Here is a 15,978-nt window from a genome sequence, read left to right on the forward strand (position 1 = left end):
AGATCAAGATTGTTGCTTTCAAATGGGCTTCTGGGAAATCAGAAGTGGGTTTTCCGCTCTTGGGATGCCCAAGGAGAGTAAGTGATTGAGGTTGTTAGGGTTTGAAATTTGGACATTAGGGTTGGATTGGGGGAGAACGATGGTGAATTGAAGTGGGTTATTGATGTTGGCAAGAATTTGTTGGTGGTGGTAGTGATGGGTTTCATTTGGTGGATTCTTGGTTACAAGATTGAAGAAATTTGAGATTGTGTATTTGGGTTTTAATTAGGAAGAAAGTATAGTATGTGAGATGATGATGATGAATAAAGATTGAGACGATGATGAACGACTTCGGTATTATGTGAACACTTGGCACTTAGATGATGATGGTTATGCGTTAAAAGACGACTTTGTCCTCTATGATGATGATGGCACTTAGATTTAAATCCACATTTAAAAGTACAATTAACTCCTTGGTACTTACCTTTTTAACCTAATTTGACAGCATCAATTTGTTTCCAATACCCAAATAGGAACCCTAAACCTTTGAGGTTTAAACGAGTCAATTGCGAACAAACAGGGAAACAAAAACTATTTATTTTGCCATTGATTATGGAAGTCGACGATGAAATCATGAATCCTAAAGGTAATCCTTACAAAACCCAAGTTGCTCTTGCGCTTAATTGCATTTTCATTTCCAAATTATAAAAATCGACCCATGTTCTTATTCTTTCTGCTATTTTGAATGATTTTGTTTTTTACAGATAGCAAACAAGAAGATAATAATAATAATAATAATAATAAACCCTTAGTGGTGATACTTGTCGGTGCGCCTGGTAGTGGTAAATCAACCTTCTGTGATCATGTTATGCGGGTTTCTACCCGACCCTGGCTCCGCGTTTGTCAGGTATGCACACCAAAATGTTTGTTATAATTGCTTTTTATCATTTGATCTTTATTTGCCATGATTTGATAAACCAAAACATGTTCTTGATGGAAAAGTTATAGTATCCGGATAATATAAAGTCTGACGAGACACAACAAAAACTACTAAAAATGATAGCAGTAAACTAGTGATAAAACAATATGGTGAGAAAAATATACTAGTAACAGATAAAGAAATAGTGCGGCATGAATAATGCAGCACGAATCCTGCCTAAACGCTCCCTAACGAAACTATACTGCCAGACCGCGTTAAGGCAAAAAGTAAGGCCCCAAGAACAAGATGAAACCTTGGTTCTAAAATGAGCGCATCAGGAGCGCATAATGCGTGATGCGCATGATGTGCTGCAAACATCTGATGTGAGGATGATGCGCGCTAAGTCGCATAATGCGTGATGCGTGTGTTTCTGAGTTAAAGTGAGTTTATGTATAGATTCCTTGTACCTTATTCATAGACTACTTGTACACATAGAGTTAAGACTTATTTTGGTTATACATAAATTTCTTTGGTGGTACTACGTTTTTTTTTTTAAGTTTATTTGTTTTGTTCTCTTATTTTTTAGTGTTTAAAAGTTAACAAGTTAAAACATTATCTCTAAACAATTGTTTAGTGTCTCTTAATAACAAACACCGTGCATGCGTATGTGATCCGTACGCATAGCACATCGGCTTTTTGAATCAAAACGCATCGGAGCGCATCACGAATTTTAAAACCAGGGCTGAAACTAACTCCAAACACTCCCCTAAAAGTTCATAAACTTTATTTGAATATTCAATTCATTGTCATAATATTCGGTCCCCAATATACCATACTGAATGTAGTCTTCTGCAGGACACGATTGGGAATGACAAAGCGGGAACAAAAGCACAATGTCTAGCTCTATCATCCACCTCACTAAAAGACGAAAAAAGCATGTTAATTGACCGATGCAATCTTAACATAGAACAACGTGCAGATTTCATTAAACTCAAAGAATCGCACCAAGTAGACATGCACGCAGTAGTTCTTGATCTTCCAGCAAAGCTTTGTATATCCCGATCTGTTAAACGAACCGGGCATGAAGGAAACTTACAAGGTGGAAGAGCAGCTGCTGTTGTGAATCAGATGCTTAAAAAGAAAGAATTGCCCAAATTAAACGAAGGGTTTACACGAATAACGATTTGTCAAAATGAAAATGATGTTCAAGAAGCTGTTAATACATATGGATCACTTTCTTCTTCAGATGTTCTTCCACCTGGCATATTTGGCGGGAAAAAGACAGATACTAAAATTCAACTTGGAATTATGAAGTTTCTAAAACGAGTTGATGCTCCAAGTAATGTAGCATCTGATAAAACCATACCTGAGTCATCAAATGTAACATCTGATAAAACCATACCTGAGCCATCAAATGTAACTACCAATGAAAATCACGAAGGTCAAGAAAGTGGGACCCATGTTTTAGATGGTGTTCCAACTTTAGCATTTCCGTTTATATCTACTGCTGATTTTCAGTTTGATATTGAAAAGGCGTCTGAGATTATAGTTGAGACGGTTGAGGAATTTGTGAACAAGATTGGGAATGGAAGGCTTGTTTTGGTCGACTTGTCTCATGGGTTAAAGATATTGTCTATGGTGAAGAGTAAGGCTGTTATGAAGAATATTGACCCGACAAAGTTTTTTACTTTTGTTGGGGATATTACAAAGCTTCGGTCAGGAGGTGGCTTGCACTGCAATGTAATAGCCAATGCTGCCAACTGGTAAATTTTAAAGCTCATGGCTTGCTTGCAGCTCACTCGAAAAAACTCGCTTGAAAGTGGCTCATTTGTAAATGAACCAAGCCGAGCATGAGCCAAGGTCGGCTTGGCTCGTGGTTCATTTGCATTAAAGTTCAAGTTTATACACACACACATGCATACATACAGTTGTAAAATATGTATGACATTTTATATTGAAAATTCTCTTAGTGTTGAAAATTGTCGTTTGGCCCGTTTAAGAGTAAAGACCAAGTTTTATTATATATAAATCATAACCCGAATTTTAGCATATATAAATTATAAATTTTGCCTCATGTAATCACGTGTCGAAATCTTATTTTCAGTTTTGATATACATCAATGTGTAAAATATAGAAAAATTAACAATAAATGAGCTGGCTGGACAAGCCACGAGCTGTCTCTAGCTCAACTTGTTATGATAAACCAACCTGCTCGACTAAGTTTGTAAACGAGCTAAGCCTGAGCCCACTTTGGCTCGGCTCAGCTCGTTTATAGTTCTACAGTGCTTATTAACACACAAATAATTATTTTTATGTTAGCATAAAAGTGTTTGTGAGGACAACTAGGCCCTACCCACTCTAAAACTTGACTTGTAGAGCCATATGTAAACTGTGCAGGAGGCTAAAACCCGGCGGAGGAGGTGTAAACGCTGCCATATTTGATGCTGCTGGCCTGGATTTGGAGACTGAAACCAAGAAACGGGCCGGATCTCTTACTCCCGGAAAATCAATTACAGTCCCACTTCCTTCAACATCCCCGATGTTTTCTAAACAAGGCGTGACACATGTCATACATGTGCTCGGTCCAAATATGAACCCTAAAAGACCAAATTGCCTCAAAGACGACTACAACATTGGATGCAAAGTTCTTCGCGAGGCTTACTCGTCTCTTTTTGAAAATTTTGCATCTATTGTGAGAGCACAAGAGAAATCATCTGGTTATGAGGTGTCAAACAAGAAATTGAAAGGGTTTGTTGAAGTTAATGAATCTAAAAATATGAGCAAGGATTGGGGAACATGGGCTCAAGCACTTTACAAGGTGGCAATGCATCCTGAGAAACATGGGAATGGTGTCATTGAAGTTTTGGATGATGTCGTGGTTTTGAATGATGTTTACCCAAAGGTTATTTTTGTTTTCTTTATTACTTTAACTAGCGGTGTGCATGAAGTTGAAATAACTGACATGTAACTGATATAACCGAACCAAACCAAACGCAAAGCTGACGGTTTGGTTTCGGTTTTCCTCTCAAAAATAGAATTTTTGGTTTTGTCCCGAAACACTGAAACGAACCCGTGAAAGTAGACCTGTAAAAATCGAATTTATGGATTATGATTTTTAATTTTGAATATTAAGTTATGATATTTTAATAGATGGTGTGGTTCAAGAATTTTAGGCTCAAATGTGTAACAGTTAATCACTAATTAACAAAAATAATTTGGGCTCAAATTCATTAATTGGGCCAATTGTTTTGCCCAAAGCTTCAACCCAAATGGCAAAACTGAAAAAGCCGAAACTGAGCCCAGAGTGAAAACTGAAAACCGGAAAACTGAAACCGAACCTTTTCCAAAAACCGGATGTTAAATTGTTGGTTCGGTTTGGTTCCAACCGACCTATGCAGACCTATAATTATACCCCCCTAACTGACACGCACACACTATGTGTTGCCTGTGTATCTTAAAATGCAATGTGAATCACATTTGGGTTTCAGGCACAGAAGCACATTTTGGTGATTGCAAGAACCAAAGGTCTTGATCGTCTTGTGGATGTGAACCGAAAACATCTTCCTATATTAAGGACAATGCACGCGGTGGGTGTGAAGTGGGCTGAAACTTTTTTAAAGGAAAATCAATCATTGGTGTTCCGTCTTGGATACCATTCGGTACGTGTTGCTTTATTGCTTATACTCAACCAACAACATTCGCAAAAGGGAAGGAGACATGCAAATAAATTGACTTTTTGGTCAAACTTATTATCTGTCATTATAGAGGTGGCAAAATGAATGATTTTTCAGCATTGTCTTCGGTTACACACTTTTGGTTAAAAAGCTTTTGATGTTATATGAAATATTTAATGAGCCAAATATGCCTTAAATATAAATATTTTATCTATTTGTTTAATCATATTAACTGATTTGTGGTTTTGTTTCTTGTCAGTCACCTTCAATGAGACAACTACACCTTCATGTGATAAGTCAGGATTTTGACTCAAAACATCTCAGGAACAAGAAACACTGGAACTCATTCAACACCCCTTTCTTTAGGGACTCGGTTGATGTAATTCAAGAAATCAGTGAAAATGGGAAACCAACATTAAACGAGGATGAGAAGTTCATGTCAATGGGGTTGAGATGCAACCGGTGCAGAAGCGCGCATCCAAACATTCCTAGACTCAAATCACACATCACCATTTGCAAGTCACCATTTCCTGCCAACTTACTGCAAAATGAGCGGTTATTGAGGATTGCACCAAACAAAGATGATAATGCTTGCTAGGGTAATCAGTTGTGTGCTATATACCCAAACTGTTTTATTGTAACTTTGGTTTGAATATCAGGTGCTTTGATTAAAAGAGGTTAAGTTTTATAGTTGGGAAGTATTTGGTTGGTCTTGAATATTCTGTAGACACTTAAAAATCAGCCTGCTTGCGGTGCGCGCATATAATCTATATATGTGTTAACCCTTGGGTGGACAAAAGTGAAATTGCACCAATTTTGATGTTATTTTACTAATCTCGTGAAAATAACGTTAAAAGTGGCGCAAGGCTAATCAGGCATCATGTGGTGGCGTTGATAGCCGAAAGACAAGGGTACATGCACCAATCGACCAGTGTGCCGATGGTTGAGTATTACGTGGTATCTGATGATGCTTAGTAGGAACATTTTGTTGGACCCATCACTAAACATATCATCTTCATCAATCATCTTCAACAACACCACTAGTCCACCACCACCGCAACCATAGTCGGAACCTACGACCACCACCATGTACATTCCCTGCGACCACCACTGTCTCCCGCCGATTATCCGAGATTCGCATCTGAACCCTAGAATCAATTTCCTCCTGAATTGTCATCTGAACCCTCATGAGAGTAACAATTTGTAACAATAATAATGCGATGAAATTACTACTACACAAATTGATCTGTCTTTTGGTTTTATGCATCCCACAACTCTCCACCAAGGCAATCCTCTCAACATTGGTCAACTCTTAGCCTTGAACCCTGTCCCTAATCATCTTCCTCTTAGCTTCCAAAAGCTTCTCGGTCACTTTTTTACCGGAAATCAGGTCCACCTCAGGGGCGTATGCTCTCGATGTAGCTGAACCGGAAGTCGAATGGGAGGTCGGAGTTTAAAGGGGTTTGGCCGGACTGGACGAGAGACGACGAAGGACTGTTAAAAGTGGCGCAAGGCTAATCAGGCATCATGTGGTGGCGTTGATAGCCGAAAGACAAGGGTACATGCAACAATCGACCAGTGTGCCGATGGTTGAGTATTACGTGGTATCTGATGATGCTTAGTAGGAACATTTTGTTGGACCCACCACTAAACATATCATCTTCATCAATCATCTTCAACAACACCACTAGTCCACCACCACCGCAACCATAGTCGGAACCTACGACCACCACCATGTACATTCCCTGCGACCACCACTGTCTCCCGCCGATTATCCGAGATTCGCATCTGAACCCTAGAATCAATTTCCTCCTGAATTGTCATCTGAACCCTCATGAGAGTAACAATTTGTAACAATAATAATGCGATGAAATTACTACTACACAAATTGATCTGTCTTTTGGTTTTATGCATCCCACAACTCTCCACCAAGGCAATCCTCTCAACATTGGTCAACTCTTAGCCTTGAACCCTGTCCCTAATCATCTTCCTCTTAGCTTCCAAAAGCTTCTCGGTCACTTTTTTACCGGAAATCAGGTCCACCTCAGGGGCGTATGCTCTCGATGTAGCTGAACCGGAAGTCGAATGGGAGGTCGGAGTTTAAAGGGGTTTGGCCGGACTGGACGAGAGACGACGAAGGACTGTAAAGAGGCTTGTTTTTCTTATCCTTGTTGGTGTTATTGGTGTATTGTGGGTTCCGGTCTAGAGAAGACGGAGGACAGCAAAATGATTCTAGGGTTCAGATGAGGATCCCGGATAATCGGCCGGAGACTGTGGTGGTCGCAGGGAATGGACATGGTGGTGGTCGTGGGTTTTAGCTATGGTTGCGGTGGTGGTGGACTAGTGGTGTTGATGATTGATGAAGATGATGTGTTTAGTGGTGGATCCAACAAAGTGTTCCTACTCAGCATCATCAGATGCCACGTGAGCTTCACGTAATATTTTTTGACACCTAGATGGGCCACGACAACAGATCACTAACGGAGTTAATATCCGTTAGTCGCGGTCAATTTAAAACAAATACCTCTTTAGTTTGTACCTTCATCAGCAAACTTTAAAATTGGGACCGTTAGATAAGGTATAGTTGAGATTATTTAAAACCAATATTTCTAAATTAATATATAATTATGGTTTGAAAACCAAATTTATATAAATAGATTTCAAATATTACATATACTAACGATTTAATTTTTTTTTAAATCTACCTTAAGGTTCGAAAACCAAAATTATATAAAAAGATTTCAATTGTTTTAAAATAAATGACAACTTAAAATAAATGTATTTTATTAATATAGCGGTAAATCAGGAATGCAAAGAAGAAATGCGAAAGTGGTGGAACTTTGGTTGTGATTTGATGATGTGAGCGAGTTGGAGAAGGAAAAAAATGGATGTCTTTCTCTTTTCAAATCAAGTGACGGCTTAACTGTCTAAATTGAGAAATTAAATGTGAACAAAATCTTTTTGTGAGATAAACGACAATAACAGCAATTTGCTATTTAGTATTTTATTTGGAAACAAACTAGATTTTCACCCGGCGCGTTGCGCCGGAACAATTGGTAAAACCTCAATGTTGAAACCCGGGCGTCGGTAGAACCTGAGTGTTGGTAAAGCCCGAGCGTTACATCGGTGAGTTGACGCGAATTCAGTTAGTATCGTTTACGTTCGTTACGGTACAAACACCATTAACATATAAAAAGTATATTCATCAAATTAACATATATAAAAAAATAAATTCTTTAAAACGGCGGTTGTTTGGTCGATAAAAACTTGGGCGGTGGTAAAGCCCAATCGTTATTGGTGCGGGCATTAAGGCGGTGTCTTGACACAAATTCGGTCGGTTCTTGCTAGGCTACGTTTGTCACGGTACCGGAGCTAAAAAGAGAAAAAAGTATAAAAATTGGGTGAACCAATAGAGTAGTGTCGGTCGGTAAACTCGAGCGTTGGTAAATCGAGCGTTGTTGGTCCTGTGCGTTGAGACGTTGAGTCTATGCGAATTCGGTCGGTTTCCGTTACATTCGTTATGATATCGGAATTAAAACAAACAAAAGAAAAAACAGAATTGTTATATGGTCAGGTTCCATTATGTTCGTTATGATAACCAAAAAAAAATAGCAAATGTTGTGGACAAGTATGGTGCCGCCAAGTGGCCCAATGGCGGCTTAGCGGCACCAAAATTGTTAGAAGATATCAAATGTAATACATCTTGATTTTATTCGAAACTTCTTTTTTAAATATATAAAGGATGAGTGAAGGATCTTATAAATTTTAAAAGATACTAAACTTATTGCTTTAAATACAAACCATAATATATAAAATTAACACATTTTAAGGACAATTTTGTCTTTTAATAATTTTGTCTTTTAGCAAAATGATGTATATTGATTTTAATTTATTAAAAAATAATTGGTCCTTTAACTTTAATCACATTTTGTTAATTTATAGAGTAATTACATATATATCCGTCATTTTAAACTAACTATCCCACGACATTTAAACGTTTATAACTTTTTTCACACGTTAATATTATTTAAAAAACATTATACTATAAAAACGAGTATTTTATTCTCTTTAATTTGAGCATGGTATTGCTATACTTTTTTTCATTTTATAAACTTAATATGTTACGTGATTACCATTAGGAACCGTCAAACATGTTGGGCAGGTTCGGCCATTTGGGTCATGGGTCGAAAATGCTAAGGTTAGAATGGGTCGATATAAAAAAGGTTAATTTGGTTTGGGTCGGGCTGGGCGGGTTCGGCTCGAAAGGGGTCAAGTCAGAACATATTTCAGGCGGAACGGGTTGTGGGTCAAGACGCAATCAATTTAGCTTTACGTGCACACTGACACCTGATTTCGCACCTACATTCATTGTATGACGTGCTTACTAATACTAGTTAAGCTTCCAATGCCACATTACAAGCGTACTACGCCAGGTTACGCACACACTTTTGTGAAGTCACGCACATACTGAAATGGTAACACCGGTTACACATTCGATGTCATGTTTGCATGCATACCTCGCCGCATCGAGCATGCCCCGAGCTAGTATATTCAAACAAGTGAGCATTCTCAATTCATTCTTTATCTGCATCTATAAAATTACATTAAAAATCACTATATTTTCTTTCTACTTTCCAATTAAGTAATACTTTTTATATCGTTATTATTATCTTTTATCTTCCCTTCACTCACAGCCACTTAAAAAACATTAAAAAATTTTAGAATGAACCGTGTTTCTCCAAATTTAACCACGAATAAAATTTTAGATTGTAAACAATGATTTTCCAAATTTAACCATGAATATTTCATGAATAGCCTCATCTATACATAGCCACTCAAAACCATACTCTAAAAAATGGAGTATACATTGAAAACCGATTGGGAATGCTCTAAAAGGTTAAAAAGTATTTTAAACCATAGATCTATACAAACTTCTCATAAAGAAAGGTTTTACTCATCCACATCCAATGCACATTGCAAACAAACTAAATAAAATGTTCACTTAAATGTGGGTTTTTGCCTTGTCTTACTAAACTGTACATCACCATTAAGAATCGAACCGATGAACTTCTCGACTTCCTCAGAAGTTACATCTCCTGTAAAGGCTGAAAACTTTGACTTACGGGGTTTATACGCGATCAACAGCCGATCTGATGATTTAAACCCTGATTTATCGAACGCGTATAAAAATGAAGTTTGACTTGAAGCATCCAAAAGACCATAAGAAACCGAGTCCCTCGTGTTCCTTACTAGTGATTTCTGTGATACCTGCATATACAAGAAAAATATATCTTTATTCATTTGTCTTAAAGGTCAAAGTATCCAAAATCCTGGCCAATTTCAATATGAAACTAATCATTTGACACCTCTTATGCATCAGATGATTCGAGTTGAACCCGCGAACACGTTTAGCTAAGCGGGTCAGGTCCAGGCCAACCGGACGGGTTAGCCTGTTCAACCAGGTTATTTTTTAAATGTCTTTTAAAATATGTTTTATTCTATAACAAGAGAATTTGGCATCAGGTTTTCTAGTTTAAATTGTAATTGTAAGTGTTTACATTTTCAACTTTTTTGTTGTAAATTTGCAATTTAAAGTATTAATATGCAAAAACATTAAAAAATGATTTTTTAAGGTTAAACTTGTTGTGTTCGTGACAAACCTATGATTTAACCCTCCAAAGTTGTTGAATTAAAAAAATACGACTATTATTGCCATAAATAGAAATAGTCTTCATAACCATGTTTAACACACTGATGATTTTTTTTATAAAACCGTTCATTGAAGCGTTCAGTCAACTAACCCTACACATACCGAATTACCATGCAAAACAAAACCAAGAGAATTAAATAAATATAAGACTGCTAAAGAATAATAAACTTACGGATGAGAGTATGGTATGCAGCTTTTTCCGTCCTTTAGATGATCTGAATACGCCAATAATACATACAGGTGTTTTCTCCCAACAAACAGTGTCAAAATTTGTGGCGGTCAACAAAGGAACTGCGTGTTCTTTATCTGAATCTGAGTCAGCATTTTGCTTCTTACTCTGAGATGAAGCTGCTAACTTCTTGTTTTTCTTCTCAAAATCATCTAATAATATACTAATTTCCTTAATTGTTGATTTCATATCCTTCCCATGGATCCTGGTTTTCAGAATCTGCTTCTCCCCATTTGATAGCCAACCAACGACAGCTGGTACTTCATTCACATCGAGTTTTTTTACTGCTGGATCAGAAGTATCTTGGACCTAAAAATAATAATTCTTGAATTAGGTACCGACGATTCTTAGTTCTCCTTGAAACATATTTAGGAAATAGGTGCATGAAACGAAAGTAACGGATCCATAACTGAAATAACCGACATAACTGAACCCAACCCGAAATTGACAGTTTAGGTTTAATACTTTTTCATAAAACGAATGACCAAACTAAACACGTAACCACCAAAGAAACTGACCTTTGTTACTGAAATTATGGATTACAACTTTTATTTTTGAATGCTAATTTATAAATAGATTCAAAAATAAAATTATATATGGTGTAGAAAAAAAATTTAGATCCAAATGTATAATAAGCATTTAATTCTTAATTAACAAAAAGATCTAGGCCCAAAGGTTCAGGCCCAAATTCATTATATGGGCCATTTTTTCACACAAAAATTTCAAACCCAAAAAAAAAAAAAGAAAAAAAAAAGCTGATACCAAATCGAGCCAATTGTAAAAACCAAAAAACCTGAAACCAAAAGGTTCTCAAAAACTTCGGTTTTTGGTTAGGTTTGAGTACAAAACCCACCCGTGTACAACCCTAAAAGGTTGTTTGAATGTTCTGGAAAATTATAACTATTTAAGAAATTAATAAAAATAATCAGACATGGCATGTTCTTGCAAAATGTAGAGCCTCTATGAATGCATAATTTAAAAATAACTGATCAAAAAATGCATGATATATCAGACGCCAGACCCATCCAAGAACAAAATTATAAACTAATTATCACAACCAACTAACACAATGTAATTAAATTTAAAGGTTACTTACCTTAACATCATAAAAGATAACACGCTTGCGATACAATCCACTAAGCGCACGCCATATAACTGGAGTATCTTTCTTAGTAGAAAGAAGCATCACTTTAGGTAAAGATCCCGTGGTCCTGGATTCTGCCTCAAACTGGGTCCACGTGACACGTTTTGAAAACCTTGGCAGATGATCTTGAACAAATGACTTCAAATCTTTAACCGCTATATCACCCGTGTACTCAACCAATGAACCACTTTCACTAGCTTTGTATGAATAAACATAAATCCGAGGCCTATTTCTTGGGTTCAAACCGAGTTCCTTACATAAAGATGATTCTACTTCACAGTTCACACTTGCAACCTAGTAGTTTTAATAACACAAATGTTACTACACAAGTAACCAAACTGTATACCAAATTAAAAATAAAGGCGTGTTTAATCATTAGCCTGGAAATAAACTGAACAAACACACAAACCGGGCACATTCATGTTTCACTAACTTTAACTGAACAAATGACTGAACAAGAACTGCTAAACGAACGGGGTTTCCTAGTTCATGTTTGTTCGTTAAAAAAATGAACACGCTAGTTAATAGTATAAACGACCAGTTCACAAATGCAAACGAACACAAATGAAGTGTTCATGTTCGTCCGTTCAACGAAATGATCAAAAACTTTTGTTCATGTTCATTGGTTAATTGAACAAACTTCCAGCTGAACGGCTCGTTCAATTTGTTTACAGGCCTAATAATCATAATCAAATTCTGATTATTTAACCAAAAGAAGCGATAAGATAATCACCTCTAAAGCGTCTTTCAGTGAGCTGGCAACATCCTCTATGATAGATTCATAATGTTGCATTCCTCTTATTGATGGAGTATAAGATAATAATATCCACGTCATCCCCTTATCAATTACTTGTTTCTTATAAGTTTGAGAATTAACAGACATTATGCTGCTTTTTCGAGAATTGCTAGAACCCGCACGTGACCCTCCAAAATTCCCAAACTGCCCTCCGCCGCCCATGCCGCCACCGAAAAAGTTGGAAAAGATGTCACCAACATCAAAACCACCGCCGCCACTATTGCCACCAAAGGAGAATGAGTATGATTTTGAATTGGCGCGCTGACCACCCATTGTTTGCCAATCATCGGGCGAGAATGTGAACCCACTTTGACCGGGCCCACCACTTCTAAAGAAGGTGTGTCCGCCATCACCACCATCGAATCCAGGGCTTCCCCGTGCGTCCCCAAACATGTCGTAATTCTTTCTTTTCTCTTCATCGGATAATATTTCGTACGCTGGCAAAGGGTAAAATGGGAAAACAGTTTGGTTATATCTTCATCGGATAATATTTCGTACGCTGGAAAAGGGTAAAATGGGAAAACAGTTTGGTTATATTATATGGCAACAGCAATTACAGAATGATTTAAGCAAGATATACAGTAATGGTAAAATAATATTATGGTAACCATGTTACATTCAAGATACTCAAGGCTGGTAAACGAACCGAACAAACAGTTCACGAACAAACATAATTGACAAACATAAACATAAAGAACTTGTGAGAAATGCAGAGCATACCGTTATTTATCTCAGAAAACTTCTCTTGAGCCCCCTTGTTTTTGTTCTTATCAGGATGATACTGAAGAGAGAGCCTACAAGAGAATGAGAATATGAATATAATATATGCAAAACTAAATGGCCCTGCTTGTGGTGCGCGCATATAATGTATATATGTGTGAACCCACAGGTGGGCAAAAGTGATATTGCACTAATTTTGACTAATCTCGTGAAAATAATGTTAAAAGTGACGGAAGGTTAATCATGCATCATGTGGTGGTGTTGATAGCCGAAATACAAGGGTACGTGCACCAATCAGCCGGTGTGCCAATGGTTGAGTGTTATGTGCCTTGGGGCTTGATGCAAAACTACTATCGAGTCGGGGTCTCACCAGAAGCAGCCTCTCTATTCCTACGGGTAGAGGTAAGGCTGTCTACATCTTACCCTACTCAAACCCTACCATAGCTTTGCTATTAGCGGGATATACTGAGTACGATGATGATATGCAAAACTAAATAGGAAAGAAATTAAGAAAAGAAGATGCTTACTTGTGGAAAGCTTTCTGAATTTGCCTCTGAGTTGCATCCTTTTCAACTCCTAGAACCTGCATCACACAGACAGACATGCTTTAAATTAAATAATAAATTATCTCATTTATTTTGTCTTCCTAACCTAAGCCACTCTCTTCTCAAAATTCTATCTAATCGCAAACCTTTCCGTTAAAATTGGTGAAATTAAAATCCCTAAAATAACTCTATATTTCAAATTAAACCCAAACTGAATCCATCCACTTTCTAGTTGCAATTTCAATTTGAAAGAAAAAGAAATAAAGATACATATAACAACTGAGAGAATTTTTAAATACCTTATAAGGATCAAGGGATTTAGAATCAACAGAAGCGAAGAACAACAACAACCAACATGTAACCAATGTAAACAGTTTGATCATGGTTTGTTAAAGATAATAATCGGTTTCAGAAGTAAATATTATTATTATTATTATATTATATTTGTTTTGTTTGTTGATGGAATGATAATCATAATATATATAGTTACAAAAAAAAGAAAAAAGAAAGAAAAGAAGAAAGCTCGGGAGGGTTCGAAGCAGTTTAATATGAGGACTACGTGGCGTTTGTAGGTTGCTACACGAATATCGACCAATAGGAATTCAGTATTTCATGTCATTGACGTCATCATCATTTTTTTATACTTTTAAAGTAAATTGTCATTTTCATCCTTGTGGTTTGGTAAATATTACGAATTTAGTCCAAAAGTTTATTTTTATATATGGACCCTCTATGTCTTTCAATTCTTGTCAATTACATTCAAATCACTAACATTGTTAAATTTAATCGTTAAGTCAGGGGTAGACATGTTTTCACTATTTCTCTATTATATGAGTAAAGTGCCAAAATCGTCCATGAGTTTTGGTCATATTTGCAAATTTCGTTCAAAAATACTTTTATTCGCAAGTAGACCCTCGATTTTTCTCAACCGTTTCCAATTTCGTCCAAATTGTTAACTCGGTCTAAATTCAACATTAACTTATGGGTGTTACTGTCCTTTACATGTTTGTTTATATTATTGTTATTATGTGTTTGTTTGATAACATATATTAGGGATGAGCTCGGTACCGTACCGGTACCAGTACCGAAAATCCCGATCCCGAAAATTGCAATTGTTTGGTACCGGTACGGTACCGATATTTGAGGTAAAATTCGGGAAATACCGGTACCTTATCCGGTCCCGAAAACTCAAAACCTTAGTACCCGCGGTACCGATTCGGTACCGGTACCGTTCTGCTCATCCCTAACATATACAACATTTCACGATTCCTATGTTTGAATCCAATATATTATCCGTTTGTTTATTCTTATTTATTTTTAGTCATATAAGGGGTTTAGCTCGACGTAATAATAACAACAATGTAAACAAATATGTAAAAGGACAGTAACACCTCTGAAATTGGTAATTTATATGGGAGATATGAGGGATGACCCTGGTTTGCCAGGGTTTCAGTCCTGATCTCACCCGGTTTTACCGGCTCCTCGCTGTCGTGCCGTTTGGCAGGCGTGGGGATCGGGTTTTATCCGGAGAATCCCTTAATTGGTGGACCGCTAGGGGCTCCGTCCGTCCGGACTCGTGGCCGGCTCGGGCTACCTATAGCCAATGGGGTCCGTGTACGGAGTACCCGACGTTACTTAGTTGGTCGTTCAAAAAAAAACATTAATGCTACTTGCTTTTAATCATTTTTTTTCTCATTTGAAGCAGTGGCGGACCTACATCTAAGGTGTAGGTATCGGCCGACCCCTGTGAAAAAAATAATTTTAAAGGTATATATATGTTAAAATCCCGGTCGTCCCTATGAACTTTGGGCACCGACCCGCTTTCGACCCCTGTAAAATTTTTTCCTGGGTTCGCCACTGATTTGAAGTCACTTTTACGGCATCACTTCTTTTCCGACGGTGGGCCAAAGTAAACAGGAATCAATCCCGATTCCTTCTTGGCAGCCCAAACCAGCTCTAGGGGCTGGCCCGCCTAACCTGAAACTAATGGGCCAAAGCCAAATTCAAAATAAAGCTGACAAAGATTATGAAACGTAGCACAATTCAAAACAAATCCGTGAGCAAGCTCAATGACGTAAAAAATAATGGAAGCGTAAAGGTTAGTAATCAGTTTTCTAGCAATTGATGAGGAAGGCTATGAAACGTATGATGACCGGGAGGTTGAGTCCGAAACAGATGGAACGGCTCGGTTCATGACCAAATAATGTGTAGAGTAAAAGGAAGAATAAGCATAAGGAGAGACATCAACATAAAGACTATGCA

The 15,978-nt window shown here is 37.3% G+C and overlaps 2 protein-coding genes across 2 annotated transcripts; one reads left to right on the plus strand and one right to left on the minus strand.

Moving 5' to 3' along the window:
* Positions 1–591: 591 nt before the first annotated feature.
* On the plus strand, positions 592–5,183 carry LOC143606584 (transcription factor bHLH140-like). Its single transcript, XM_077082307.1, has 6 exons — positions 592–625; positions 744–886; positions 1,754–2,661; positions 3,296–3,800; positions 4,387–4,557; positions 4,832–5,183. The coding sequence occupies exons 1-6, from the start codon at positions 592–594 to the stop codon at positions 5,168–5,170; spliced, it is 2,100 nt and encodes a 699-aa protein (XP_076938422.1). The 3' UTR covers positions 5,171–5,183.
* A 4,386-nt stretch (positions 5,184–9,569) lies between these two features.
* Positions 9,570–14,099, minus strand: LOC143606585 (dnaJ protein ERDJ3A). The gene is made up of 7 exons (XM_077082308.1): positions 14,016–14,099; positions 13,699–13,754; positions 13,172–13,245; positions 12,389–12,888; positions 11,608–11,949; positions 10,455–10,820; positions 9,570–9,840 (listed from the first exon to the last, which is right to left on the minus strand). The coding sequence occupies exons 1-7, from the start codon at positions 14,097–14,099 to the stop codon at positions 9,571–9,573; spliced, it is 1,692 nt and encodes a 563-aa protein (XP_076938423.1). The 3' UTR covers position 9,570.
* Positions 14,100–15,978: the final 1,879 nt, after the last annotated feature.

Source organism: Bidens hawaiensis, unplaced genomic scaffold (assembly GCF_021521415.1).
Source record: "Bidens hawaiensis isolate Kalapana, Puna unplaced genomic scaffold, B.hawaiensis_p1.1 tig00075669_1, whole genome shotgun sequence".
Classification (NCBI taxonomy): domain Eukaryota; kingdom Viridiplantae; phylum Streptophyta; class Magnoliopsida; order Asterales; family Asteraceae; genus Bidens; species Bidens hawaiensis.

What these genes read in the sequence shown, in the direction of transcription:
- LOC143606584 (XM_077082307.1), top strand. Translation starts at nt 592, where the DNA reads ATGGAAGTCGACGATGAAATCATGAATCCTAAAG. An exon ending in ATAGCCAATGCTGCCAACTG is followed by an intron (nt 2,662 to 3,295) that starts GTAAATTTTAAA and finishes TAAACTGTGCAG; the next exon opens with GAGGCTAAAACCCGGCGGAG. An exon ending in TGAATGATGTTTACCCAAAG is followed by an intron (nt 3,801 to 4,386) that starts GTTATTTTTGTT and finishes TTTGGGTTTCAG; the next exon opens with GCACAGAAGCACATTTTGGT.
- LOC143606585 (XM_077082308.1), bottom strand. Translation starts at nt 14,099, where the DNA reads ATGATCAAACTGTTTACATTGGTTACATGTTGGTTGTTGTTGTTCTTC. An exon ending in AATCCCTTGATCCTTATAAG is followed by an intron (nt 13,755 to 14,015) that starts GTATTTAAAAAT and finishes TGTGTGATGCAG; the next exon opens with GTTCTAGGAGTTGAAAAGGA. An exon ending in GTTTTCTGAGATAAATAACG is followed by an intron (nt 12,889 to 13,171) that starts GTATGCTCTGCA and finishes ACCCTTTGCCAG; the next exon opens with CGTACGAAATATTATCCGAT.